The 26,863-nt window shown below is 31.9% G+C and overlaps 6 protein-coding genes across 9 annotated transcripts; 5 read left to right on the top strand and 1 right to left on the bottom strand.

Annotated features, from left to right (window-relative positions):
* Positions 1-452: 452 nt before the first annotated feature.
* On the top strand, positions 453-4,468 carry LOC124944960 (putative hydrolase YtaP). Of its 2 annotated transcripts, XM_047485310.1 has the most exons (14): positions 453-600; positions 733-833; positions 1,508-1,584; positions 1,673-1,753; positions 2,018-2,146; positions 2,230-2,316; positions 2,628-2,681; positions 2,767-2,857; positions 2,928-2,998; positions 3,103-3,172; positions 3,468-3,520; positions 3,677-3,770; positions 3,873-3,970; positions 4,182-4,468. In XM_047485310.1, the coding sequence occupies exons 2-14, from the start codon at positions 758-760 to the stop codon at positions 4,266-4,268; spliced, it is 1,068 nt and encodes a 355-aa protein (XP_047341266.1). In that variant the 5' UTR covers positions 453-600; positions 733-757; the 3' UTR covers positions 4,269-4,468. The 2 variants fall into 2 exon arrangements, with proteins under 2 accessions (XP_047341266.1, XP_047341265.1); XM_047485309.1 differs by lacking the exon at positions 453-600 and having other exon boundaries at positions 626-833.
* Positions 4,469-5,177: 709 nt separating this feature from the next.
* LOC124910561 lies at positions 5,178-5,715 on the top strand. Its single transcript, XM_047451227.1, has 2 exons — positions 5,178-5,431; positions 5,522-5,715. Exons 1-2 carry the CDS (start codon positions 5,338-5,340, stop codon positions 5,686-5,688), a joined length of 261 nt encoding a protein of 86 aa, XP_047307183.1. The 5' UTR covers positions 5,178-5,337; the 3' UTR covers positions 5,689-5,715.
* Positions 5,716-6,970: 1,255 nt separating this feature from the next.
* Positions 6,971-8,165, top strand: LOC124910634. The gene is made up of 3 exons (XM_047451305.1): positions 6,971-7,253; positions 7,363-7,494; positions 7,944-8,165. The coding sequence occupies exons 1-3, from the start codon at positions 7,104-7,106 to the stop codon at positions 8,028-8,030; spliced, it is 369 nt and encodes a 122-aa protein (XP_047307261.1). The 5' UTR covers positions 6,971-7,103; the 3' UTR covers positions 8,031-8,165.
* Positions 8,166-9,620: 1,455 nt separating this feature from the next.
* LOC124910202 (eukaryotic translation initiation factor 3 subunit L) lies at positions 9,621-13,041 on the top strand. Its single transcript, XM_047450813.1, has 8 exons — positions 9,621-10,106; positions 10,196-10,354; positions 11,445-11,779; positions 11,868-12,207; positions 12,282-12,430; positions 12,508-12,601; positions 12,690-12,761; positions 12,844-13,041. Exons 1-8 carry the CDS (start codon positions 9,726-9,728, stop codon positions 12,886-12,888), a joined length of 1,575 nt encoding a protein of 524 aa, XP_047306769.1. The 5' UTR covers positions 9,621-9,725; the 3' UTR covers positions 12,889-13,041.
* Positions 13,042-13,931: 890 nt separating this feature from the next.
* LOC124910468 (tetraspanin-18-like) lies at positions 13,932-15,084 on the top strand. The gene is made up of 5 exons (XM_047451109.1): positions 13,932-14,166; positions 14,328-14,427; positions 14,528-14,608; positions 14,694-14,798; positions 14,889-15,084. Exons 1-5 carry the CDS (start codon positions 14,000-14,002, stop codon positions 15,039-15,041), a joined length of 606 nt encoding a protein of 201 aa, XP_047307065.1. The 5' UTR covers positions 13,932-13,999; the 3' UTR covers positions 15,042-15,084.
* A 934-nt stretch (positions 15,085-16,018) lies between these two features.
* LOC124944636 (transcription factor MYB3R-1) lies at positions 16,019-25,325 on the bottom strand. Of its 3 annotated transcripts, none has more exons than XM_047484939.1 (13): positions 25,136-25,325; positions 24,996-25,038; positions 24,106-24,271; positions 23,517-23,571; positions 22,600-22,657; positions 22,243-22,337; positions 21,631-21,734; positions 20,386-20,514; positions 18,466-20,152; positions 18,083-18,255; positions 17,601-17,715; positions 17,312-17,494; positions 16,019-16,538 (listed from the first exon to the last, which is right to left on the bottom strand). In XM_047484939.1, the coding sequence occupies exons 3-13, from the start codon at positions 24,180-24,182 to the stop codon at positions 16,392-16,394; spliced, it is 2,823 nt and encodes a 940-aa protein (XP_047340895.1). In that variant the 5' UTR covers positions 24,183-24,271; positions 24,996-25,038; positions 25,136-25,325; the 3' UTR covers positions 16,019-16,391. The 3 variants fall into 3 exon arrangements, with proteins under 3 accessions (XP_047340895.1, XP_047340897.1, XP_047340896.1); XM_047484941.1 differs by having other exon boundaries at positions 24,106-24,214; XM_047484940.1 differs by lacking the exon at positions 24,996-25,038.
* Between the last annotated feature and the right edge of the window lie 1,538 nt (positions 25,326-26,863).

Raw genomic sequence — 26,863 nt, 5'->3', positions numbered from 1 at the left:
TAATTTAAAATAGAGGGTATTTTAGTATTTTGGTTAATGAAATGAGTGATGTGATTGTTGAGAAGTGATTGATTGGAAAATTGTTTTGGGATAGGTTTTTTAAAAAACCCAAAGAGAACCAGGCCTAAGTGATAAAATATTTTATGTTTTATTATATTTTAAATTGAAGTGTAGGTATAATAATTGTTGGTATTTTAAAGAAAATAAATTATTTTAAAAAACAAAACTGTTTCTTATATATTTATTTGTTAAAAAAAAACACATTGATGAGCATTGATGAACAAGCTGGCTAATAAAGGCCTCAATTCTTAACCACTTATAATTTTATAAAATCAATCCAATTAAGGACACGTTTGGAAGCAATCGGACGAGGCTGCGATATAGGACCCTATATCCTATTAATGGGCGGTGGACGACGGCGCCTTGGCCTTGTAAAACAAACGGTGCCCTGCAGCAGGTAAAAAAAAAAATGAAAGTAGGTGAGAGAAAGAAAAATCCAAGTGAGAGAAAGCGAAAGGAAAGAGAGTAAAGAAAGAGTATCGATTTCTTAATCAATCATAATCGTCGTCACCTTCTTCTTCTTCATTTGGTTACGATTACGTAATTTCCTATCTTCTTCGTTGACATGGTTTCTTTATTCTATTCGCATTTTCCTTCAAACGTACAACTCAATTATAAATTCACCTGCTCTTCTTCTTCTTCTTCTTCTTTGTCCATGATCCTCAATTTCAGCAGATTACCGAAGAACAGCTTGAAGATGGAGTCCTTGAAAGATGCCGCCAAGCTCCGTTCCGATTTCCTCCAGGTCCTACGCAGTCGACGAACTGCCGAAGGTCAAACACACTCTCACTCTCAGTCCAGTCTTTCAATGTATCCATTTCTGAATGAATCCGAGAATTTTAGATTTGAAGATTTCTAAGTCTCGTTGGTAAAATATAGGTTGATAATAACTCATATATGTCAAAACTCAAACTCAAAGTTACTTTAAATATGTTTTGTAATTTTAGTAACGATGAATAACCGCTCATTGAACGAAGCAATTGAGACTGTTTAGTATAGGTTTTGATTCTCTATGATTGGAAGATTCATTTTCCTTGCAATGATCTCAAGAGAATGCTTGTATCAAATCTGAATTGTGCATACAATTGCATTGAATCGGCATGTTATGATTTAACTTCAAGGCTTTTTTTCTAACTTTTATAATGATGTTGTTAAACTCATTTGTAAGGATATTGGTTTGAATGATAACAAATTGTATTGCCTTCATAGATTGCTGATTTAAAACAGGGTAGTCGTTTTAGTTATAGTGTAGTTTTTGCTCCATTCATCATTATGCTATAACTCATTCTTATATGGTGATTTTATCTGTTTATGGTAGATATTCGAGTTCTGTCCCTCGTTAAAAACTGTATAATTGTGGTGTGGTAGTTTTCGCTTTTGTGTCTGAATGATGAATTTCATTGCTTCTTCTTTATCTGGACATCTTCTATTTGGTGGAATACTTCAGTACCGCTGACTATAGAATTGGGCAAACCAGTGGTGGATCCTATGTACCAAGAGAATCCAAAACCAACTAGAAGTGAGGTAAAGAACGACATCTTTTGGATAATTATTTGAAAATCGGTATAAGTTGCCATCTCCAATCTCATTTAACTCATTGAACATGAACCAGGCAATGGAGTCCTGCCTAAAAGCAGAAATCTCAAATCTTAAAGATGTACTTAAAGAGGAAAACTTTTACTTGTTAACGGAGGTGAGGAACTCTACCTGGTTTCCTGCTTCATACTATACATTGTTGGTTTGTTCCATAGAATTCAAACAGAGGAATTTAATCAAGGAAAAAAGGTTTCTGTTGATTCTTATTTGTGCCTGAGTGGACAAATCTAGTCTATTTATCATAGTTAATCAAGGGTACTGAAATGATTCACTCTTAACTGATAGAATTTTCTGATCAATTATAGCTTCTCTTATGCTGCTGATGTATCTTACTGACTATTTCTATCTTCTATTCAACTAGGAGGGAACGCAAGGACGCCTCCCAGTGCTCCTCATAAGTATGAAAGAAAGCTCTCAGCAACGAAGGCCAGCTATTGTTTTTCTGCACAGCACTCACAAGTGCAAAGAGTGGCTAAGGCCATTGCTTGAGGTAGTTGTTTCATGCATGAGTGTTTTTCTACCGCCTTTAAACTCAACATTTATATGAGTTTCTCAGTTTTTAAATTGTTCCAGGCCTATGCTTCACGTGGATATGTAGCTGTTGCCATTGATTCTCGCTACCATGGGGAACGGGCTGATAGTTTGACTACTTATAGAGATGTATGCTTTGACTGCTCATTTAGTTGTTCTACTTAAAAACAATTTTTATTTAATTTTATTTTTGTTAATGGTCTATGAGCTGATTATCCAACAATAGTAATGTTTTCCCATCACTAATCTTTTTGTTGCAGACCCAGTGGTTAGATGAGCACGACTAAGTGAATCTTTTCACAAATAAAATTTTATTAGGCCAAGATAATTTTGGATTAAAAAATTTATCACCTTTTGATAGTCATAGTGTAATGAAATATGGAAAGATCCTATGTAATAGCACAATTATGTTCCCAATTGATTATTTTGTTCTCTTATAGGCCCTTGTATCAGCATGGAAAAATGGCGATACAATGCCCTTCATCTATGATACGGTAATCCTTTCCTCATCTTCTCTTAATTGATTTATTACTCATTCAGGTTTTCTTCTCTACTCATATTACATTTTGAGTGATGCAGGCCTGGGATTTGGTAAAATTAGCTGACTATCTTACAGGAAGGGATGATATAGATCCCTTTAGGATAGGAATCACCGGTGAATCACTGGGAGGTCAGGCTGATAAAATCATTGTTTCATTTCTCTTCAGAGAGATTCATATGAGCATTTTTCTTAACTGCAGGAATGCATGCTTGGTTTGCTGCTGTTGCTGATAACCGCTATTCAGTTGTTGTCCCTATTATTGGTGTTCAGGTTTTTGTTGTTTAATATATCCTTGACATAAGAGTAAATTAGTTCGGAATGATTGAAATTTGATTGTGTGGTGAAGTACCTAACTGTTTTGTGTACACACTCAGGGGTTCCAATGGGCCATAGATAACGATAGCTGGCATGCTCGGGTAAGCAGTATCAAGCCATTATTTGAAGGTCAGGAAGAAGAAATCTTATTAATCCATATATATATATATTTTTTTTTCCTCTTTTCCTTTAAGAGCTTGTTTGATCTTGGGTATTTGGGTTAAATTACTGAAATATCCTTTTGCATTTAAAAATTAAAGTACAGATATTTTGGTATTTTGATTGATGTACTGAGTGAGTTGATTATTGAAATGATTTGTGGCATGATGATGATTATTTGGAAATAACCCATGATGAAACCAGCTCTAACTAGGAGAGTATCTGTAACCTGAACACACTAAAATGTTTTGTACTTGGGATTCAGCTGCTCGAATTGACTTGGGAAAGAGCGAAATTGATAAGGAAGTGGTGAAAAAGGCAAGTTCTCTTCACTAGTCCCTTGTTCATCTTTTATTTCTCGCAGATAAACTAGAATTCTACCATCATAAAACATGTTACAAGTGCGAGTTCTTTGCATTTCCTCTATGTAATACAAACATGCTTAATTTTACTTTGTTTCTATTGTCCATGAAGGTATGGGATAGAATTGCTCCTGGGTTGGCTTCTCAGTTTGATGCACCTCATACAGTTCCTATAATTGCCCCACGCCCTCTGCTGATTTTGAAAGGTAAGACCAACTCTTTTGAAATGTAATGTAAAATGTATACTGGTAAAACTATGAAGGTAATTATATTGAAAACATAAATTTGAATTAATTGTGACAATGAAGGTAAAGAAGATCCTAGATGCCCATTAAAAGGAGTTGAAATTCCATGCGAAAGAGCTAAGGAGGTTTACAAGGAATTTTCTTGTCCTGACAGATTCAAGGTATCCTACTTTTCACTTGTTATGAAAATCCACACTTAATTCAAAACAACACCAATTTAACATAGTTTTATGATTATCCTCTTATGTTCAAGACTTGGTATTAAGACTGCTTTTTTTTATTTATTTATTATAATTGGTATATGAACTTTAACACTCAATACAGTTGCTTGGGTAGAAATATTTGATTGATTTGATTGTATAAAAAATGAAGGTGGTAGCTGAGCCTGAAATTGGACATCAAATGACTTGTTTTATGGTGAAAGAAGCAAGTGACTGGTTTGATAAATACCTTAAGTGAGAAAGAAGAAAATGTGGAGTGAAGAAGATGAAAAATTAATGATTTAGGGTTTGTATTGTGTTGTGCATTGTTCAAGTAATCTTTTATTATTATTTATTATTATTATTATTATGCATTTTGCATCTCTTTGTGTTCAACTTCTTAAGCTTCTGCCTACAATAAAATAAGTTTTCTCCAAGTTTGTAAGTTTGGTTGTACTAGTCTTGGTTATTCTAATAAAAGATGAAAGTCTGTAATTCTAAAGTTGTTTTTAATTGCATTTTAATAAGGATTAATATTAAGTTAGGTTTAATATAAACATAGCTTTTAAGTTATATAAATAATCATTAATTGATAAATATTTTTTTTTTATTATAAATAAAGTAATCCATTTATAAACATTCAATATTTGGTCTTAATTAATTTTATTTTCAGTTTTGAATCAAATTTTAAATGAATTTGAATTTAATAAGCTTTTCAATTTTATTTTAAGTTGATATTAACTTTAAAATGAAACTACAAATTAAATTAATTAATTTTCTATTATATATTTTATTAAATATAATTAAACAATTATATATTTTTTATATATTAAATTAATAGAATTTAATATTGATTTGACAATAAAATTTTAAAAAAAATCAAATTCGGATAGATTTTGAATTTACTTAAAAAATAATAAAATTCAAATATTTTAATTGATGAACTTGAATAAAGAAAATCCAACCAATAAACAAAATTTTATTATTTTTTTGAAAATATTAAATATGAGTTTAGACGAGAATATAATTTAATTAGACATATATTTATAAAGATTGAGGGGGGATAAAATGAAATCTCTTCAAAATTGAGGTTAATTTAAAATTAATCACATTCTTCTTTTCTATTTTTTATTTTCTTTTGAAAAGCCCTTCTTCTTCTTCTTCCTAATAGGGCAAATACGCTGAAATCCCTAGAAGGGCGGTGATCTTCTTCATCCGGACTCATCGGAAACCGACTTGACCGGAGCAGCTACGCTTTTCATCTTCTACTGCCGCCGTTGTCAGTTTGCAGGTGACAAAGAAAGAGCAAACACACTTGCTTCAATTGAATGGCGTCTGTATCTTCTTCCTTGGACTATCTTAACCTATTTCTCATTCGCCCCATGACTGCCATCTCATTTGTTCTTTCACTAATCCTTCTGGGTAATTCTTCTCTTTGTAAATAAGCAATCAATTTATCTCATCTATCTGATTCTGATTCTGATTGATTATGGTGTGTGGCTTTATTTTTAGGTTGGTATTTGGCTTGGAAACTTGTACTGGTTCATGTCCCTCTAGTTCAAGAGATTTTTGGGTTGCGGAAGAAACCTATAAAGCCAAGACCTTTAAAGACTGGACGATTCTCTGATATTTACAACCGCATGGACGCAGCCCTAGATTCCACTTCCTCTCACGGGTAAGTAATTAAATCACCTTCATTCTCACCAATATCTATTTTGTATAGATTGATTCTATAATGGAGAAATATGAGAATTGAGAATTTTCAGTATCATTTGAATCAACAGCACCCTTCAACTGAAATCCATATATATATATATATATATATATATATATATATATATATATATATATATATATATATATATATATATATATATATATATATATATCTAGTTTATGAACTGAAATCTTCATGTTAAAATTGTATGCTTAAAGATGATGATTTTGTTGCAGGATGACTTCTTCTTCTTCTTCTTCTTCTTGAACTGGTTAATTAGAAGAAAGACTGTTCTTTGTTTGAGACAGCAAATGACTGATTGTAGGGTTGTGGAGGAAGCATCATCTTCTTGATCTTGTGAAGAGATAAAGAGCTGCTGCTGCTGTTGTATAAAGTTTGAGTATCACTTGACGAGTTTTCTTTCGTTTCATTCAATATTGTAAAGTTTGAGTATCACTTTATTAGTTTTCTTTCGTTTCATTCAATATTGTAAAGTTTGAGTATCACTTTATTAGTTTTCTTTCGTTTCATTCAATATTGTAAAGTTTGAGTTTTTCTTAAATTATTGGATACTTACTTGTAAACTATTTAAGAATTTATGAATGATTGGAATTGGAATTGAATCATACAATTAATCTAATAACTTCCTCTAATACAAACTTTGATAGGATGTTCTCAAAGTACCATATTCAACAAGTGATATGTTATTATATTAGGTTTCATGATCCATGAAATTTATCGATTTGTTTGAGATGTTGGCTTAACTAATTTTTTATTCGCATGTTTTTATCTTTGTTTATACCATATTGAAGTGAAACGATATGTTATTTATCAATTATTTGAGATGTTGGCTTATTGTTCGTTTCATATATCACCTCGGAAAATTAAGATCTAACATATATATTTTTTTTTGGTAATTGAGTCTTAATTTTGATGTTTTTATGTGAAATGATATGTTATTTATCACTTATTTGAGATGTTAGCTTATTGTTTGTTTCCTCAATAATCTCGGAAAATTAGGATCTAATTAATATTTCTTTTCGTTTTTTGTAATTGAGTTTTAGTTTTATTGTTTTTATCTTTGTTTATATAGTGTATTCATCGATTATTTGAGATGTTTAGACTTATTGTTGTTGTTTTTTTTTGGTAAATGAGTCTTAATTTCATATATTTGTTTGAGCAATTTTTTTTATATAAATTTATTTAAAATATATATTTTATAACAAGATAAAAAAAATAATTCATGAGATAGAGAAGGAATTGAGTGGCGTGGAGAGAAGTAAGAAATAAGTATGGTTGCAGAAGTAAGAAATAAGTATGGTTGCAGACTAGAGGCGTGAGGAAGAAGAAGAAGAAATTGGTGCGAAAGAGTTTGAAATGATGGATGCCGCTTTTTCAACCACAATGACAATGATGAAGGTGAATTCACCGAGAATTCGATCGATTGATTCATTAATACCTGTCAGCAGCGGCGGCCGTTTACTTCAGATTGTGCGCTGCACACCTTTCCGGCTAGTTCTTCCGCAGGTACTTGATCTGTAAATCGTTTATTACTAATAATGAAGGATTTCACCATTCATGATTGGATGATGCTTTTGCTTTGCTTTGCTTTGCTTTGTTGTTTGAAATTGAAAAGATGGAAGCAGGAATTGCGTGTGAACCTTGTAAAGGAACAGGTTGGCTTCTTTGTGAGTTCTGTGAAGGTAAGAAGACGAATGTCAAATCTGCAACCAATCGAATATATAGACGATGCCCTACTTGCAGAGCTGTAAGTTGTTCTTCTTCATCTAAATAACCTTAAATTTGTAAATAGAAGGGGAAATTTGACTAAATTACTTTGCCCTTAGATGCACAGGAAATATAATTGTGCAAATGACCACTTCAAAATATTATAACGAAATTACCGCGTTACGTAAAGAGCAGGATCGTCTCGCGAAAGAAAGTCGGTTAAAAGTCCAGAACGACCGTGCCTTCACGTGACGATCCTGCGAAAGTATTTTGAACTTTTCACCTGCTTTTCCTTCGTGAGATGATCCTACCCTTTGCATTACGCGGCGGAATAATTTCGTCAGAATATTTTAAAACGAGGTAATTTCGTCATAATATTTTAAAATGGTCGTTTGCGCATCAGAGAATTTAAAACTATTTTTAGGATCATTTTGTCCAATTTCCCATTTGAAGAATCCACTTTCAATTTCAATGTTTATTATGGTGCAGATGGGATATGTTCTTTGCTCAAACTGCAAAGTTTTCAAATGTGTTGCTTTTCCTAATTATGAAGATGGGGAAGAAGTTGTCTTTTAATGCTTTGCTTTGTTTTGCTCATGTACTTTTATCATTCAATTTAATCATACTCATTTCTTTCTTCTCATTATCCATGTTATATTATATTACAAATTATAGAACAATTAAGATTCTTAGTCAACTCGAATTTGTGTCGGTTTTGTACCATTATGTTTAAACAAACCAAAAAGTAATGGTTTTGAGGTTGATTGTGTTTTTATAATTAGATAAGGAGTTTTTTTTTTTTTAAATTATATATAAAGAAATTATAAGTTTATAATTCAATAGGTTACTCAAATATATATTTTTTTTTTATCTAAATCTCATATTTTATCATACTTAAAACTTGAAAAACAGAATTTTCTAAAGTTATTTAAGTAAGAGATATGACTCTTTATTTGTGCTAGCTTAATAAAAAAAATAAGTCTTAATTTTATAACATTAAAAATAAAAGGTCTTTAAGTTCATGAAATTATTACTATAAGTATAAGTTGGATGTTTATTTATATATATATATATATATTATCATCAAAGTTGGGTATTTTTTTAATATATATATGATTTTTTTTTAATAAAGAACTATTAAAACATATATTTAGTTAGAGACCCTCTCATAATTATTATTTTCATTATTTTTTTTTATCATTTAAGTAAACATGAACATTTTTTCGATTTTTACTGCACTTCGGTCATTTTATTTGTTCATCAGAATATTTTGTAAGGATTTTTCGACAATGTTTAATTCTTTTGTTTGACTTGTTCTACTTCATCACTCATGATTTGAGGTGTGCATCGGTTCAATTTTTGGATTATTCGAGTTCCCAGTTCGAGTTATTTGAATTATTATTTTTAACCAGAGTTTCTGGTTCGAGTTCTTTGAATTATTTTTTTAACCAATTTAAAAATCGAATCAAATTCGAATAAATTATAATAAATCCGAACCGAATTCAAATAATTCAATTTTTTAATTATATAATATATTATATAAATTATTATTATTATTATTATTATTATTATTATTTCAAATTAAGAACTAACCTTTCACGTCGCATCACTCATCACTGTACTAAATTATAATATATAATAAAATATTTAATTAAATAAATAATAAAAAATAATTCTGTTTTTGACTAAAAAAAATTTAAAACCGTATTTGAATTTAAATTAGTTTAAAATTCGATTAAAAACCGAAAATAAAATTCGAATTTAGTTTATTCAAATTTGATCGGATATTTACACGACTACTCATATTAAACATATTTTCAGTTATATTAAAAAAAATTACAAGATTGTTTCAAATTTTTTTCAATAAAATTTTAATTATTATAAATAGTCATATCATTTAACACACAATTATTTTAATTATTTTAATTTTTTTTATATTATTTTATAATTTAATTTAAAATATATAAAACCTTATTTGAATTTAATAAAAATTAATTTATTCTATAAATAAAAATAAAAATTATTATATCAAATATTATTTATTTTTAAATTTATAATAAATTATAAATTTAATGTTTTTTTTTGGTAAAATTGAAATAGAAGTATATTATATTTGATAAAATAAAATTTTTATAAGATTTTCTTTGCGCGATTCGGTCCGGCCCATATTCGTTGAAATGAGACTGGATAAACCCTAATCACTAAGCACATCAATCTTTCTTTCTCTCTGGCTCTTCTGCATCAGAAGAACTGATTTCTGAGATAATCAACATGGCGGCTTCCTATGACTACGATGATGCTGCCGGTGCAGGAGGTTATCAGCAACAGCCTCAGGCGGATACGTTGGGATACGACCCAAACTTTGTTCCTGATTCCGTGAAGTCATTCGTTGTTCACCTCTATCGGCACATCAGAGAGAAGAATGTGTACGAGATTCATCAAATGTACGAAACCTCGTTCCAAACACTCAGTGATCGAATGTTCAAGGAGACTCCTTGGCCATCTGTCGAAGCTGTGGCTCCCTATGTCGACAATGACCACGTTTTCTGCTTACTTTACCGTGAAATGTGGTTCCGTCATCTCTATGCTAGATTGTCGCCAACTCTTAAGCAGAGGATTGATTCCTGGGACAATTACTGCAGTCTATTCCAGGTTTCCTTTGTTTGATTCTTTAAACGTGATGTTTCTTATGTTTCTGATGTTCTGAATTATAATTTGTGTTTGTTTTGGGGGAAAATTAGGTTGTTTTGCATGGAGTTGTGAATATGCAGTTGCCAAACCAGTGGCTATGGGATATGGTGGACGAATTTGTTTACCAGTTCCAGTCATTCTGTCAGTATCGGGCTAAGATGAAGAGCAAGACTGAGCAGGAGATTACGCTTCTGAAGCAGCATGATCAGGTAATGGACCTAATTTGTGTAAATGCATTATTTGAAACTATCAAGTTTCACATGAATTGACCTGATCAGTATTTGTGTATATGCGGATACAAATCACAGGATGCATTCTGCATCTAGAGTACTGTTATATGTTGAAATATTTTGTGCATACTGTATGTTATACAAGGGGAAAGGGTTTTAGGGCTAATTCCCTATGGCGGAAGTAGACGGTTGGGAAACCTAATGGTATAGATGGTATAGTTGAAGTACGCGGGGTTAATAAGCCTATCGGTTAGGATAAATGGCGCGAATAAAGTGGGGTTATTAATACAGTAACAGTATATAAATAGAATATTATTTGTTACGAAATAAATTTGGTTAATACTCTTATTAAAGTTTCACTCTCTTCTTCCTGACTGTATTCTCCCTAGCAGTTAGGGTTCTATCTTCCTCCATTAATTCAATTGCTCCTTAGCTTGCTAAGAGCTCTTATCTTATCTTCGTTCTCAAATTCTAGCTCTCTTATTCATGTAATTTCAAGATTTGTACATAAATCTAGTTCAAGGTATATCAGAATGTTGCATCTGAAGCACCATCTGATTTCTTCATCAATTTGCTGGGTATTTTGGACTGAGAAGATGATTATTGTGGCTATGAACCCATTTATGTTTAAAAAGGGTTAGAAGATTTTGGTGATTGAATTGACATATTTTCTATATAACACTCTTAATAACTATAATCTTGGCAATGGATGGATTCTTCCACCCTGTGTTATTGAACAAGAAAATGAACAGATTTTGTTATTAAATATGGTCTTCTATAAGATATCTGAAAATTTGGCTTAAAAGAAACGTTACACAAATTAGTTAAATGAATAACTTTGTTCATTCTAAAGAAGTTTTTATTTGGCAAGCAAACAAAACCATTGTGCTATTCTAATTTAGGACAATTTTTTTATGGAAGTATTCATATTGACCAAAATGCTCTTTATCTGATATTTTAAGAATGTTAATAAGCATCAAACTAGGGGGATTCTGGTATTTCACTTGAATGATTTGATATAAGAATTAATGGCAATTACTCACTCCTATGGCCTTTGACATTTCACCAGGCTTGGAATGTGTATGGTGTGCTCAATTACTTGCAAGCACTTGTGGAAAAATCCTCGATCATTCAAATTCTAGAGCAGGAGAAGGAAGAAGGCCAAGAACAATTCACTGCTACTGATGGATATGATTATAGTGGCGGAAGCAATGTGCTGAAAGTGTTGGGATATTTCAGTATGATAGGTTTGTTACGAGTCCATTGTTTGCTGGGTGACTATTACACCGGTCTTAAATGCTTAATGCCAATTGACATCAGTCAACAAGGTGTCTACACCAGTGTTATTGGAAGCCATATCACCACCATATATCATTATGGATTTGCCAATCTTATGTTGCGAAGGTACATTTATTCAAGCTGATTCAGGTAATTTGTTCAGTTCATGAATTGATATCAGCAATGAATTTCCTTTTTCTGTGCACTATTGTAGGTATGTAGATTCAATCCGTGAATTCAGCAAGATCCTTTTGTACATCTACAAGACAAAACAGTACCACCAAAAATCATCCCAGTATGAGCAGATACTGAAAAAGAACGAGCAGATGTATGCATTGCTCACTGTTAGTCTCTCCCTTTGTCCTCAAGTGAAGCTTGTAGACGAGACTGTGAACTCTCAATTGCGAGAGAAGTATGGGGAAAAAATGTTGAGAATGCAGAGATACGATGAAGAAGCATTTGCTCTTTACGACGAACTCTTCTCTTATGCATGCCCCAAATTTATTACTCCATCCACACCTAGCTTTGAAGAGCCACTTGTGAATTACAACCAGGTATATGAGAGGATTGAATTTGGTTCGTTTCATTTTATATTGGTCTGTTAACACATTATATCTTTTTCTCGCAGGATGCTTACAGGCTTCAGTTGAAGCTATTCCTTTATGAAGTGAAGCAACAGCAATTGTTATCAGGATTAAGGACCTTTTTGAAAGTTTACTCGTCGATCTCCCTGGGAAAGCTTGCCACATACCTGGAAGTGGATGAATCATCCCTAAGGTTCGAATATATTGATTGATTTCACTATGACGAGAGTAATTTAGAAGGAAAATTTTAACGTAATTTTAAATTTACAGGACAATTTTAATGACCTATAAACACAAGACCCATGCTGTAAACACTGATGGGAAAATCATTTCGAATGCTGACATTGATTTCTACATTGTTGATGTAAGTTGGAATTTTTTGTTTTTTTGTTTTTTTGTTTGTTTATGATACAGTTGTTGTTAATAATGATGATACATGTGCATCCTTGCAGGACATGGTTCATGTTATCGAGTCAAGACCAGCTAAGCGATACGGGGACTACTTTTTGAGGCAGATAGTAAAGGCATGTGAATAATTCGAAACTAAATTTGGTTGTTTTCATAATAGCGATTAAATTATATATAACTTTGATTTTTGGATGGCAGCTTGAGGGTGTAATGACGGATTTGGACAGAATAAAGCTGGATTGATATTCTGATATGGGTAAAGGTAGTTGATCCTTGCTTTGTGAGAAGTTCTTATACTGATACATCTTTCTTGGTTTTATTGAAGAATCAGTTGGTTGTTATTTTTATTATTTTTGGATATCAAACATATATTGGATTTTTATTTATCTTTCTCTAGATCTGAGGGCAGACCATTTTTTTTATAAACATTATTAATTAATATGCTCTTAATTTAAGATTATATATGTCTATTATGTTTAAATAAATACTTATACAACGTAGTGATTGAGAATGTCAATATATTTCTAACATCCGTGAGGGTATTGTTTTTATTATATTTAAAAAATATTAATATGATAAATTATCTTTCTATATGATTTTTAAAATAAAAAATATAAAAACATTACTACTCAAATGTTATCAAATATTTTTATTAAATATTTAATTAAAATTTTATATTAAAATTTATTCATTTTAATGTGTTTATTCTTAAAAATTTTAATCTACAAAATTCATTTGTATATATTATAAAATAATTTTAAAAAATTAAATTAAAATTTAGATGTTAAATAATTTATAAATAAACCAAGATAGTCATATAAATTGTTGGAAGATAAGCTGTTTTCAAATAAAAATCCATTCTAATAATTACTCTAAAAAGGATCATCAATATACAAAATGAATATAAATAATTGAGATTATAAAAGTTGAAGCACATAACAATTCACATCAACAACTCAAATAATTAAAAAAATCATATAATTGAAGAAGAAAATTACAAAGATATAATAAATTGAATCAAAATATTTTTTAAAATATAGAAAATAATGAGAAAATGACTTTTCATTCCGTGGTCAATATTATATATTTATTTAATTTGATTAGTCATTAGTAGTGTTGACATGTTTTATAAATGGATAGATACATGTTCTTTGGAATTTAATATTGCGTGGCTAATAAGTAGGTACGGCTGTTGTTGATGATAATGAATTATATTTAAACCTAACATTCAAAGAAATGTGATGCCAACTTACCCTTCTTTCTTTCTTTCTTCACTCAAGTGGGTATATTTAGAGGAATAGAAATTAAACATCAAGAAGAATTGCGATTAATTTGATCACGATCAATAAGAAAGATGGGTTATTGTATCAACAAATGGTACATATACAATACTATGAGAAGTGTAAATGTATTAGTAAACGTGTTTGGAGCTATAATGATCATCTATTCTCTTTGGCTGCTCAAGATTTGGTTCAATTTTCTTCTTCATATCCCTTCGCCTTCATCTCTTCCAAAGCCCTGGTAAATCCCCATAACTACTCTCTAAACTTGAATTCCTGATCTGGGTTTAACTTTAAACTGAATTCTTGATCTGGGTTTAACTTTAAACTGAATTCTTGATATGGGTTTAACTTGAATTCTTGATCTGGGTTTGTTTCTTGATCTGGGTTTGTTTGTTTAAGGTTCATCCTGGTTTGTCTAGGAGTTGGAATATCAGTGTGCTTGATTACTCTCTCAGGCTACATAGTTGCTCACTACTTGACCAAGTACATTCTTGCCATTGTATCATCCTTCAACAAATACTCTTTCTTTAACCAATTATATTATATTTTGATTAAATGAATTCTCTTTAACAATTTTTATTTTTGTTTTTGTTTTGAAGTACATTTTATTGATGGTTTGTCTTCTCTCAATCCAAGCTGCCATCATTGTCACTATATATTTCAAGATTAATTGGGAAATGGTATAATTAAATATTAATAATACTTTAAATTTCTTAATATTTATACTAATACTAATTAAATATCAATATTTTCAATTTGTTGTAGAAAATAGTGGAGTACATAGATGATCAACACAAGCAATTCAAGATATTCATTTTCTTTCATTTAACAATTTGTCGATACATGACTATCTTCGTCTTAGCAGCTCAGGTATATATTTTGATCGCAAATAAAATGATAGATTTAACCATTTAACTGATTATCAAACTTTTTTTTTGTTTTCGGGTGTTTCTCTTGTAGAGCGCCATTGTCGTGCTTGCGATCATTCTGTGGACTGTGGGAGCCGATGGTATGATTTGTTACGAAGTGTCGAATCCAATAGATATTCATCAATCTTTCTTGGATTACAATTCAAGACCCATTATTGATCTCACACAATTGGAAGAGAATTGATATATAATATGATTTGATTAATCCATCAATATTATTAATTATATATTTTGGTGTCATTATTAATTAATATATAATAATCAAATACTTTATTTTTTACTCATAAAAAGTAACAATTTATTAAAAACCATCCAATAAAGTGTTACATAAGAGACTCTGATAAAGTTAGGTAATAAAATCAAAAGAATATTTCTTTAATCCTTTGTACAAATAAGTTCATATATACGACATTAATTGTTAGTTAGGCTCCAAAAATTGGGCGACCATAATTTTAGTTAAAAAATAATTTTTTTTAATTAAAAAGATTGTTTTTTTGTTGAAATTTGAACCATAATCAAATAAAAATTAATAAACTCTAGAGGTGACACTCGAGCAAACAAAACTCCATTTATGATGATGATAAAAAAAAAAAAAGAAATAGCGAGTTAATGATATGATTAAAATAAATTAAAATATTACCTGTATGTTGATCATTATTTCCTTGTGATTTCCTGTTTTCCAAAAAGTAACAAAATAATTCAGTTGTTTTATCAACTGATTAGAATAATTGGATGACCACTTTAATGCAATAGATGTATGTCATCCAAACATATGTTTTCAAAATGTTTGTTGAATAAGATAAATTAGAGCCATTACAAAGTTCAAATAGGTTTAAAAGAGTGTTCAAATAAAAACCATAATGGAAGAAAGGAGTATCTTCGTCCGATTCTTCTTTCAATCCATCGACATTATTTGGGAAGTTTCATATTTGTTTCACGACGACATGCAGCAGAGTTTTCCAATAGATCCAGCACTCCAATACAAAAAGTATCCTAATTGATGAGATAGCATTTGTAACTACTCTCAAAATTTCAATGAATATTGATCAGGAGAACTATTAAAGAGGGTTTAATTCCGTAACCAGTCTTATAAATTCCACCTCCAAATAAGCACAAAACGTTTTTCATCCAGACGCGCCCCCATAAATGATAACCCAGACCTGAACTTCAGCTAAAAACCATACATCTTTTAGTATCTTTCTCACAAGGTTTACAATTCAAGTTTCCTTGTACAAAACAAAATAAATATACATGTCCCAAACCAAAGATAGTCTACATTCAACTCTTCTTATACAATACATATAATATATATCAGATGTCGGCAAAATATACACACAATAATAATGAATCATCATGATTCATACGGCAGCTAGGTCTTTTCTTTGTAGGGTAGGCAAGTAAGTATTATAGGATAAATTTAGGATAAAACAGATCATCATCCCCTTTTGGTATTTGAAATTTTACAAGGGGATGGATTCAGACAGACAGGCAGGCAGTAGGAGAGTGAACCGTTCCTTTTAAGAACCAAAAAGAGCTACCTGTAAGACTTGAGGAGGTAAGAAGTTGGACTACAAGAGAAGCTTGTAGAAGCAGCAGAAGATGGATGTAGTACACGTCGTTGGCTTTCTTTTCGCTTTCCAGGCGTCCCACATTCACTAAAATCCAGTACACGTCTTTCCAACTGCAAATGTTTTAGAAATAAGAGCTAATTGTAAGACAAAAATTCAATCACAATACAATGAAATTATCTAAGACCACAAAATAACAAATATCATTCGGTAGATTATTAAGGAGATTGATTTGTAATTTTCCTCCTTATAGGCAGTTCTAGAACTAAAATTAAGATATACTAAGGCCTAAACATTGAACACTTGAAGATATACCCTAAAATGATTCAAAATAAGCTAATTGATCTGTAGTGGATGCAGTTGACAGATGATTGATTATAGGACTAAAATTAAGAATAGATTTGTCAAACTATAAGAGAAAGACAATTATACAAAAAAAAAATTATATTGCTTTTGAAATGTAAGGCATGGTACTCTTCTTTTTCTTCATGTTAATCAAGGAAACAAGCTCGTTTTGCTTACTAAACTTGCACAACAGACTCATTTTGTTTCCTGAACTTAACCTCAGCTCGTTTTGCTTGCTCAATTTTATAAATTAGCTGATATCACTCCCCAGTCCCCAGTCAGCTCGTTTTTTTGTTAGTTCATTAAGTTTATAAATCATCTCTAGACAAAATCATTTTTTTTCTCCTGTAGTGTATAGCAAGAACTTAACAAAAAATATATTACAACTAGGTGTAATTTAAGCTATTTTTGGAAGTTAAGGAAGAAATTGAGCCCGACACAAGATGAAGAAACAAAACAATTTAAGTAAGCAAAATAAGCTTCTTTCCTATAATCAATCCTACATTCTTGAACATATGTAAAATTACTGATTCATACATACCATGCAATTATTCTCACGATCTGAGTCAATAGACATCCTCTCCTTCAAAATTGATTCAGGAGTCTCATCTCCAAGGACTTCTTGGGCATCAGCAAATGCGGATGCAGTATGCTCACTCAGTTGTTTCATTAGTCCAATGGCATCATAACTCCTCTCCCCAGGGCTCACAAAATATCCTATATCCTGTAGAATAATTATGACCAGGGAGAAAGAAAAGCAAAAGAAGATTCATATAAATATATAAAAAGAAAAACTATATTCTGATTAAACGCACAAAAAAATGCGATACCTCAATTGTAATATCTGTGTCAACTCTTGGGCCTGGCACAAAAGTGTTAATGAACCAAGGAGATTTCCAAGCAGATGGAGAATCAATACTTAATTTGAAAGGTGTTTCACTAAATCTGTTGTCAAAGCAATAAGAAAATCATCCAGTTTAATCAGATATGACAGTTCAAAGCATTGAGAGCCATAGGTATGATGAGAAGACTAGTAGTAACTTTGAAATGTGAAAGACTCTTCAAATTTACATTTTATATCAAAATGATAGGGCATTTTATTACCTGTTTTCATCAATGATTTTCAGGTAATGAAGTCATGCAACAAAAGTAAAACTATCTTCACAAATAAAACAAGCCCAACTTAAATAACATGGAATCCATTATTAGACTCCTAACAGTTTTAATTAATTGGGAGGATTTTTCTTCTTGAAGTAAATATCAAGAAACACCGCATTTAAATGACAAGTAAATTGAATTTTCTGACTCTTACATGTTCTTATCTTCGTTTGCTGTAATCCTTAGGGAGCTTTTGGGAGCATCATGTAATTCGTTCAAAGAAGCAATGATGTGTGGAGTATCCTCTGCGTCAGTAATTGGTTCACCTTCTTTGGAAGCTTTATTGTTTGTATGCTGCTCAGTCAGGACACCAGCTGGCAGTTGCATCTGATAAAGTAAGAAGTTTCCTTAGTTCCATTAATTCAATTTCATTGGTAAAAATTGGACACCGAAACATGATACAAGTAGATACTTGAAGATTAAGCACCACATACAAAAAACAACTAGATATTACACAGAAAAGGAAAAAAAAAAGTACGGAAAGAACTGGAAGATATGTAATACATAAAATTGGATAATCACATGCATTTTGTTTACCTTCTTCTCTGCAGTCACACCAGTAGCTTCAATCTCTTCTTTACCCATTTGAGGAGCATGATGGAGATTTTCTTTGTTTTCAGTAGTATCCTTCGACTGTCCTCTCTTGTTTATTGATGGAGACAAAACCAACGGCCTATAATTCCCTGATGAGTCAATAATAACATCTAAACGAGAGAGGTCTCTGGCTATGCTTGAAAGTGACTCATGATTCAGGAAACTTTCGAGTTTTTTCTCGCATCTATTTTCTGATATAGGTGATATCAAATCACGCGTTCGTTTTTTCAGTATAGATGGTGTGCAAGAGAAAGTTTTGGCTGCACTTTTAAGAACAGCATCTGGACTATCATCTCTGGATGGTGAATCCCACAATCTAAATGGTGTAAGGCAGTTCATGGATGACATCATCAGTTGTCTGATGCCAAGTGGGCTATACTCTTGCAGTGAATCAATACCAGTCTGTATAAGATCGCAACTCACAAAAGGAATGTCCAAACTTGGAAAACGAGGAGGTTCATAAAATAAACCTCCTTTATCTGGCTGGAGGCTCTTCATGTAATTGCCTCCTGCACCTTGTTGCTCCATTTTCATGGTTGGGTATTCTGACAAAGAAGATGCATCAGCGGGTGTTAAAGTATAATCACTGTCAGGAACTAGTCTGAATGAGCCGTTCTGATGATATGAAAAATCTTGAACAGATGAATTGCCTGCACCATTAGCAGGAGAATTGATGGAATCATTGGTGTAGACTAAACTACCAGTTGGACATGACATGATTTCTTCCCCATGATTTCCATGTGAAAGGCCATCAAACTGCTGAAGTCCTCCATCAAAGAAAGGGGCATCATCAAAACAAGGAACTAACAAAGGCACACCGAAAGATTCAGAGCTAGATGGACAAGAAGATGCAGAAGGCATAGATCCTACAATTTGAGGGTTCTGACAGTTAAGTTGCTGATATAGCATTACATCTGAAGATGCATTAGGATGGGTATCTATGGAGGAAATGTTTGTTTGCATCTTCGTCTCAGGGAAAGATACCGAGAGGCAGCCGCCATCTTCACATCTCAACAAGTGCTCAGAATTTTCATGTCCCACAGAAGGCATTGTATCTGTACCAACACAAGTTTCTAATGGAAAAGGCAAGTCATTGGTCCTATTTTCAGCTGTTGGATGCATCAATAATGCAGATGATGAAGCTTGCCCTAAGTTCAATGAAGATATATTTGGCAACTCATCTAAATCAATCTGCCAGTCTTTATTTTCGCAAGTTTCCCAATCTACTGCTTCCATGATAAGAGCAACTTCATGAAGTGATGGTTGGTATTGCTCAGAAAATGATGCTGTGCTTTGGTTTGGGTCATTGGAATGGACCATCTCTTCTTTCAATTGGTATTCATCCCTTTTAAGCAACAGCGCATTGGACATAGCACTTTCAGGATGAGAAGAACCAACAATAGTAGATCCTTGACTACATTCTGAGATTTCATCTCCTTCTATTACATCTCTATGAACAGTATCATCTCCACTGCTTTGTTGCATAGTTGAAGAAGATGAAGGTATTGGGCGGTTGGGGTTAGTGACATGAGGCAAGCCTTGAAATTGTGCAAGTAAGCCTGAGGCCATATATGTGTCCAGCTTCTTTTTAACAGAACTATTCCAATGATTTTTAATTGCGTTGTCCGTCCTACAAATACAAGCCAAGTAGTAGAAACCATGATAATAGTGAAGAAGAAGAAATTTCAACATGAAACAATAAAGAAAGATGACCATTTAGAATAGAAATATTTTTTTGAAACATAAGAAAATGTTAAAGCAAGCTAGAACAAAGAGAAAGAGGTACTGCAAGTATGCATAGCTCTACATTGTTGAAACATCAGAAAATGTTACATAAACTTATTTGTAAAATTGTAAGCATACCTTCCTGGTAAATGCTTTGTCAGCTCAGCCCACTTATTCCCATAAATTTGGTGTGCTTGAATTAGGCTCAATTCTTCTTCTTGAGTCCATGCCTCCTTGTTAATACTTGGATTGAGATGATTATGCCACCTATACAGAAGTTATTTGTTGTGAATATATATGGAACACATGTATAAAAACAGGGAGAATTTCACATAACAGAGATATGTACTAAGAAGAAAACTGTTCATCACTGCTCTGCTAGTAAAAAATAGTCCTATTCCATAAACACTAAACCAGAAGGTTTACTTAGACAAAAGGACAAAAAATGATGCACAATAGGCAAAAAGTTTAAATAATACCAAAATATGACTGACTACTTATGAGTTGACTGTAAAACTGCTACTCAAAGCAACCCAATTCCTCCTCATTCTCAATCTTAGTTGCAAACTAACTTTGGCCACCAAGTTAATTTTCACTGGCGGCAAATATTCTAACTTCTTAGTATCATTTGTATGTATACTTCATATATCAACAATAGCTAGAAGGCATATAATTCTTCTGTTTGAGTCCATGTCTCCTTGTTAATACTTGGATTGAGTTGATTATGCCCTATACAGAAGTTATTTGTTGTGAATATATGGAAAATACACATAACAGTGAAATGTATTAAAAAGAAAACTGTTCAACACTGCTCTGTTAGTCAAAAGTAGTCCTATTCCATTAACATTTAACCGGATGGTTTACTTAGACAACAGGAAACAAAATGATGCATATTTGGCAAAGAGTTTAAATAATGCCAAAATATGATTGACTACTTATGAGTTGACTGTCAAACTAATGCTCAAAGCAACCCAATTCCTCCCCATTCTCAGTCTTAGTTGCAAACTAACTTTGGCCTCCAAGTTAATTTCACTGACATCAATATTCTTACTTATTAGCATCATTTGTATGTATACTTCGTATATCAACAATAGCTAGAAGGTAATATATGTTCACCAAATACCACCCATGTGGATATATTATGCAAGTTGACTTCTAATACAAATCCAAGGACAATATTTTTTGAAAAAAGGTCAACTTTTTATTGAAATCGAGAGTGGAACGCAAGAAACGTTCCTAAACAATTTGCAGAAAACAAGAGAGGGTGAAGAAAGAAAGAAAAAAAATACAAGGACAAATCATTATAAGCAAAGGACGATGTCGAAGACAAAGTGTAGAAGAAATCTTCAAGGCAACACATATTGAACTTTTCCCTAATCGTACCTTTCTCGGCATTGCTTCCCAATACGCCCAGGTAAACTTTGTGCAATTGTGGACCATTTTTTTGGTCCGTGAAGGTCCACCATCGCGACAATAATCTCATCTTCCTATGAATTTGTTGGCAGAATAATAATGTACCCAAATTTTAATTTAAATAGTACACCAAACCTACTCATTTTGTACCATTTTTGGGTGAATACAAGCACCAACTATCTTCAGCCGTTCCCTTGCCAAGGTCGGGCAAATATTTTCTTAGTTGTCATTTCATTTGAAGTTTAGGAATTTTATAAGTTTATAAGCATGAGTTGCTTATATGTTTTTTTGTTTTTTTTTTCAGACCAAGGTTTATTCTTTATTCCCTGTCCTTGGCCAAGTATCCCACCGCCATGGTCTCCCACACAAATCAAGGTGTTTTTTACCTTGATACAGTCCTAACTCTATCCACTTGAGCTAAGGGTATGATTAACTTAAATGTTCTTGAAAAAATTTGTGAACGCCTTGAAGTGGAGGTCATGGCTGTGGGGGTAATGCTAGTTTCATGCATTCAAAAAAAATATAGGAATTTTTTTGCTAACTATGGACGTAAAGTGGGATAAAGGGAATATAACAACAAACCTCTTTGGACCAAGGACCTTTAACTAGCTCTGGGTTCAGGACTTTTTGCCATCTATGCAGACATTGAACATCGGTCCGATCCTTGAAACACTCAGCTATAGAAAGAATAAATAATTAAATAAATAAGTGTTTCTACAAGTCCTAATATACATGCCACCAGAATTTAAACTACAAGCCCTTCATTTTATAGCAAGCCACATTTACTCAAGAAACTGCAACATAACATGCCTACCTCATATCGATAATAATAAAGAACTAGATGCAAATCTTGCACAAATTAAACATGGAGGAACATGTTGCCTCCTCTAAGGTTTCCTTATCCTTTTCCTCTTAGATATCTTGATCAGAAAAATTTACCTATCTTTTTCCAATTTTTCCCCTTAAATCGCTGAACAGCATTCTTGAGAACTTCATCCTGAATGAAAATATATATTCATCTTGTTAGGAATTTCAATAAAAAAACAAATTACAATACAAGGTAAGTAAACATCCGTTGTGTGAAATTTACCATGCCATTTCAATAAACAAATAAACAAAAGCTTTAAACATATTAGCAGATGAAATAAGCTTCAAAGTTTTTCAAGAAGATACACAAGTACAACTGAGTATCCTGCTAATTAACCTTCTATAACTGATAGACACATCAACTACAATAGAATGAACTGGACATATGAATTTACAGTATCCATGATAAATAAATATACCGAAGGACAAATAGAGAGAATCAAGAAGTATTAAATTACACTGAGAGTGTATATACTCTATTGCTCAGAGACAAGTCATTACCCACTGCCATATAAGTCTTCATCATCAACACTATACCAAATGCTAGCAAGCCAAAGCATATTATCATGAATTCTTAATGATGCAAGATACACTGTGAAACCTGAAATAGGTGAGGTCAGGATCCTATGGAACTACAGTTTTTCTTTAATATATTTAGGACCTTTTCAAGGATACCATAGGATTTGGATAGAAGATAAATTTTCCAATTGTTCTTTCTTGCTGTGTAACTAACCACGAGACCTATGTACTCCAACTGGTTCCGGTTAAGTCTGTAGTCAACATCATGTTTTGGACTCATAAGGACTTTCAGGCCAAGAACATTATGTCCAAAAGGAATGTCTAATTAATGGAAAGGAAAGATAAACTACGTATGCATAATATCTACCAAGTACAGAATAGGCAGCTGATGAAAGAAACATCATTGAGCAAGAGAAAAGTATTCAACCCGTAAATTCCTTATCTAAATTTTATAAGCCATCATGATTTACCTCCTCTGATGTCCATTGTCCCTTAGTCGAACGCCTTGCAGGACCACTAGTCCTCCTAAGAAAAAAAAATACACTAATTTAACAATAATCATGGAATGAAGAATCAATTAGATGTTCTTGTACAGTTAGATGAGGATCTTAAAGAACCAGCTCAAAAGAATAAATTTTTGTTCCTCTACCCATTTTCTCACAGAAGACAAATATACCAAGGAAGAAAGCTAATGTATGACATCTTTTAGAAAACACAAGTTTCTTGTATAAAGTTATAGAAAGTAAGACCCATGGAATGCACTTAATAGTAGATGATTACATAATTTAATAAGAAGACATTTTAATTAAACTTGACTTAATTACTGAGCATAGTACAGGATTATCTTGGCACTCAAAACCAAAACCTTGACTTAATTCAATAAGAAGACATTCTATTTGCATTATCTTGGGACTCAAGAAAATCACACTCCGAGGAGATTAAGTCAAATTGAGTAGTTAGTTCAAGCATTCAAGGAATAAGTGCCAGTGTTGTGGTAAAACATGCAATGACAATCCAAAAGAACAGAAACAAAATCATTTTATTCATTGTGCACTATACCCATGCAGTGGCCGCACTCTTGAAGGGCCACTGTTGACGCCTTCAGATGGAGTAACATTTGACTTGTCACTTCCCATAGTTGTTGGATGGAGAGACAAACCTGCATAACCTGAACTCTCTTGACATCAAGGTTTTTCCGCGTGCGCTTTCGAGTTCATATCAGTATCTTTTCATATAACAGGAAAAAAAATCAGAATGTGGCACAAATTACAGTCCACGCAAATTCAGAAGGGAACAATACCAATTATTTTCTATGGAAAAACACTATGGTTTCCAACACACAAAAAATCAATGAAAAAACAACGTAATAAATTTAAAGTTCCAAATTTAAAGAAAATGGTTAGAAATTACTGATTTCATATAAAAGTTATGAAAGTTTATGGTGGAGAAAGGTTTGTGCCGTAAAACTGTGAAACACAAGCAATACCTCCCTGAAGCAGCACCACAAGCAAGCTGCTTGAGATATGCCAAATTCTTGAGATCCCAGAAAGTTTAATTCAAACATCACAGTTATTAACATAAATTAGGGAAAACCTATATAAGAAATCTGAGAAAAAGCATCAAGTTCAGAAAAATGTATTGCATCAGATCTAGACCTCTTAAAGGTATAGTAAGTATTAAGAATCAATTATCATGTTTACAGACTTACAGTGTATTGATTTATATCCGCTTAACTACCTCAAGTAGATCCATCAGCTGTAAATGCTTAATACCCAAAGTTCTTTACAAAATGAATAAGATTCTCAGCTAAAACCAAAATTGACAAATTGAATCAACAAACACAGTTAACGACACACAATTAAGCTACGAAGTTGCGGCAAAGCTACAAATTGAATCCATCAAACTGCAGAAATGAGCTAGGGCTTTAGTTCAGGATTAGAATCACTTACCCCAAAAAAATCAAATATAATCAATTGCCCAGATGAAACGAAGCTGCTCAATAAAGAATCAGATTTGAATATATCAAAGAAATCAACTAGAAATGATATCTGGTAAAGTGTTAAGATGTTGATAAATGAACCAAACTTACCCTCGATACATGCGATCTGAGACGATAATAGCTGGTCGGTGATTCCTAAGTGATTGGTCCGTTGGAAAACATCAAAAAACGGAAATGTAGATCGGTCCGGCGGTGGGAGCTTGAATCAGTGTGTAGAGAGAGAGTAGATAGATGAGTAAAACGGTCTTGTTTTATTTTGAAAATCAAATGCTGAGTGGGAGAAGAGGAAACGTAAGCAAACCCTATTGCCAATCCAGAAAAAAAAAATTCAAACGATTAGAAGTTTCTTTTTCATTTTCATTTTCTTTTTCTTACATACTTTCTAGCAAAGAAATTGGAATATTAAAAATGCTATGTTTACGAGGTCATCAATTTGACAATAATTTATATGTCATTAAATTTTATTTTATTTTAAACTAGAAGATTTATTCGGGAATAGAAGGAAAATAAAATAATTATCTTGAATAAATATTACACTCATTCAAGATAATTAGAATAAATATTAAAATTAATAATTATTTAAAAAATATTAATAATTAAAATGAAAATTAAAAATAAAATAAATAATTATTTTAGATAAATATTGTATTCATAATTTCAAATAAAAATAATTAAAATTTAGGGTTTAAATAAAATACTTATTTAAAAATATTATAAAATAAATAAAATAGAAAAAAAAAAATCCAGGTCTTAGGGTAAGCCCAACTCATTTAATAAAAAACAATAAACTTAGTTAAATTTATTAATTTTTTTTAATATAAATAGATTTATCATGGTGGTTCAAAATGAAAATGAATTTTTATTTGGATAAAGGTTCAAATCCCACCAAAAAATATTTTTTTATTTGGGGTCAGGGCAACCCAAAACTCTGGGTCGACTTTACGCATAACCAACAAAAAAAAAAACTAATGTTTAAAGCACGAATCACCCAAAATAGACGTTACCGATCACACCCAATGCATGTTTGAGACATGCCTTTGTCTTCTTCCTCGCGTCTAGATAATAAGAACATCGTCATGTTTGAAAATTGGTGAATACTCATCTGGATAATTTTTCGACCAAAAGAGAAGATTCAAAAGGGGGTCACTATATTCTTAGTTCGTCTTACTCGTCAAGAAGATAGAATTCGGTTGAACAAGTTGAAGGAACAATAATAATTTATTAGAAATTCAACCGACTCAAGTCACTTGATGACTCGGGCCTCCTATAAATAGAATCCACTGTGAAGACAAAGTCAAGAAGTCTAGTCTCACGCCATAAATCATCATCCATCAATATTCGCCATTATGTTTTTTTAAGGTTTTAGAAAATTTTGTATAGAGAGCTTTTAAGTTCGATTCTTGTTCATCCTAAAATTTCAACAAGTGTCTATGTTCTTCAACTCACGGTAAGTTATCATTCATATTGTAATTTATATTATGAACTAAAATTGAAAATTATTTATTTTAGTTTGTATTCTTATACTGCATTATTATTCAATTTATTGGTTTGAATTTGTTCATGAGATCATTTTCAAACTTTTAATCGAAATGAATTTGAATCAATCGACTTTAAAATTTTATAAAATCGAGTTGTCGTTCTTAAGCTCTATCGGAAAAAAGACAGTTCAATAATCACCACAATTATTTGTAAATAATGTTATGTGTTTTTAAAATCAATCTCGAGCCATTTGAGGCATGTTTGCCCAAATTCAAAATTTTTCTAAAAAGTTTTGAATTTTGATTTTAAAATTGATCTAAAAGTGAACGTAATAAAAAT

This window comes from Impatiens glandulifera, chromosome 7 (assembly GCF_907164915.1).
Source record: "Impatiens glandulifera chromosome 7, dImpGla2.1, whole genome shotgun sequence".
NCBI lineage: Eukaryota > Viridiplantae > Streptophyta > Magnoliopsida > Ericales > Balsaminaceae > Impatiens > Impatiens glandulifera.
The sequence above is the reverse complement of the archived record's forward strand: the minus strand, read 5'-3'. Positions and strand labels throughout refer to the sequence as shown.

Coding starts and splice junctions, on each gene's coding strand:
- LOC124944960 (XM_047485309.1), top strand. CDS start 626: ATGGTTTCTTTATTCTATTCGCATTTTCCTTCAAACGTACAACTCAAT. Junction 1,754..2,017: donor ACTTTTACTTGTTAACGGAG/GTGAGGAACTCT, acceptor CTATTCAACTAG/GAGGGAACGCAAGGACGCCT. Junction 3,771..3,872: donor CCCTCTGCTGATTTTGAAAG/GTAAGACCAACT, acceptor GTGACAATGAAG/GTAAAGAAGATCCTAGATGC.
- LOC124910634 (XM_047451305.1), top strand. CDS start 7,104: ATGATGGATGCCGCTTTTTCAACCACAATGACAATGATGAAGGTGAAT. Junction 7,254..7,362: donor TCCGGCTAGTTCTTCCGCAG/GTACTTGATCTG, acceptor GAAATTGAAAAG/ATGGAAGCAGGAATTGCGTG. Junction 7,495..7,943: donor GATGCCCTACTTGCAGAGCT/GTAAGTTGTTCT, acceptor ATTATGGTGCAG/ATGGGATATGTTCTTTGCTC.
- LOC124910468 (XM_047451109.1), top strand. CDS start 14,000: ATGGGTTATTGTATCAACAAATGGTACATATACAATACTATGAGAAGT. Junction 14,167..14,327: donor TCATCTCTTCCAAAGCCCTG/GTAAATCCCCAT, acceptor TGTTTGTTTAAG/GTTCATCCTGGTTTGTCTAG. Junction 14,799..14,888: donor TCTTCGTCTTAGCAGCTCAG/GTATATATTTTG, acceptor TTTCTCTTGTAG/AGCGCCATTGTCGTGCTTGC.
- LOC124910202 (XM_047450813.1), top strand. CDS start 9,726: ATGGCGGCTTCCTATGACTACGATGATGCTGCCGGTGCAGGAGGTTAT. Junction 11,780..11,867: donor GCCAATCTTATGTTGCGAAG/GTACATTTATTC, acceptor GCACTATTGTAG/GTATGTAGATTCAATCCGTG. Junction 12,208..12,281: donor CACTTGTGAATTACAACCAG/GTATATGAGAGG, acceptor TTTTTCTCGCAG/GATGCTTACAGGCTTCAGTT.
- LOC124944636 (XM_047484939.1), bottom strand. CDS start 24,182: ATGGGAAGTGACAAGTCAAATGTTACTCCATCTGAAGGCGTCAACAGT. Junction 18,256..18,465: donor GTGTGACTGCAGAGAAGAAG/GTAAACAAAATG, acceptor TTACTTTATCAG/ATGCAACTGCCAGCTGGTGT. Junction 17,716..18,082: donor GCAAACGAAGATAAGAACAT/GTAAGAGTCAGA, acceptor CTTTGACAACAG/ATTTAGTGAAACACCTTTCA.
- LOC124910561 (XM_047451227.1), top strand. CDS start 5,338: ATGGCGTCTGTATCTTCTTCCTTGGACTATCTTAACCTATTTCTCATT. Junction 5,432..5,521: donor TCTTTCACTAATCCTTCTGG/GTAATTCTTCTC, acceptor CTTTATTTTTAG/GTTGGTATTTGGCTTGGAAA.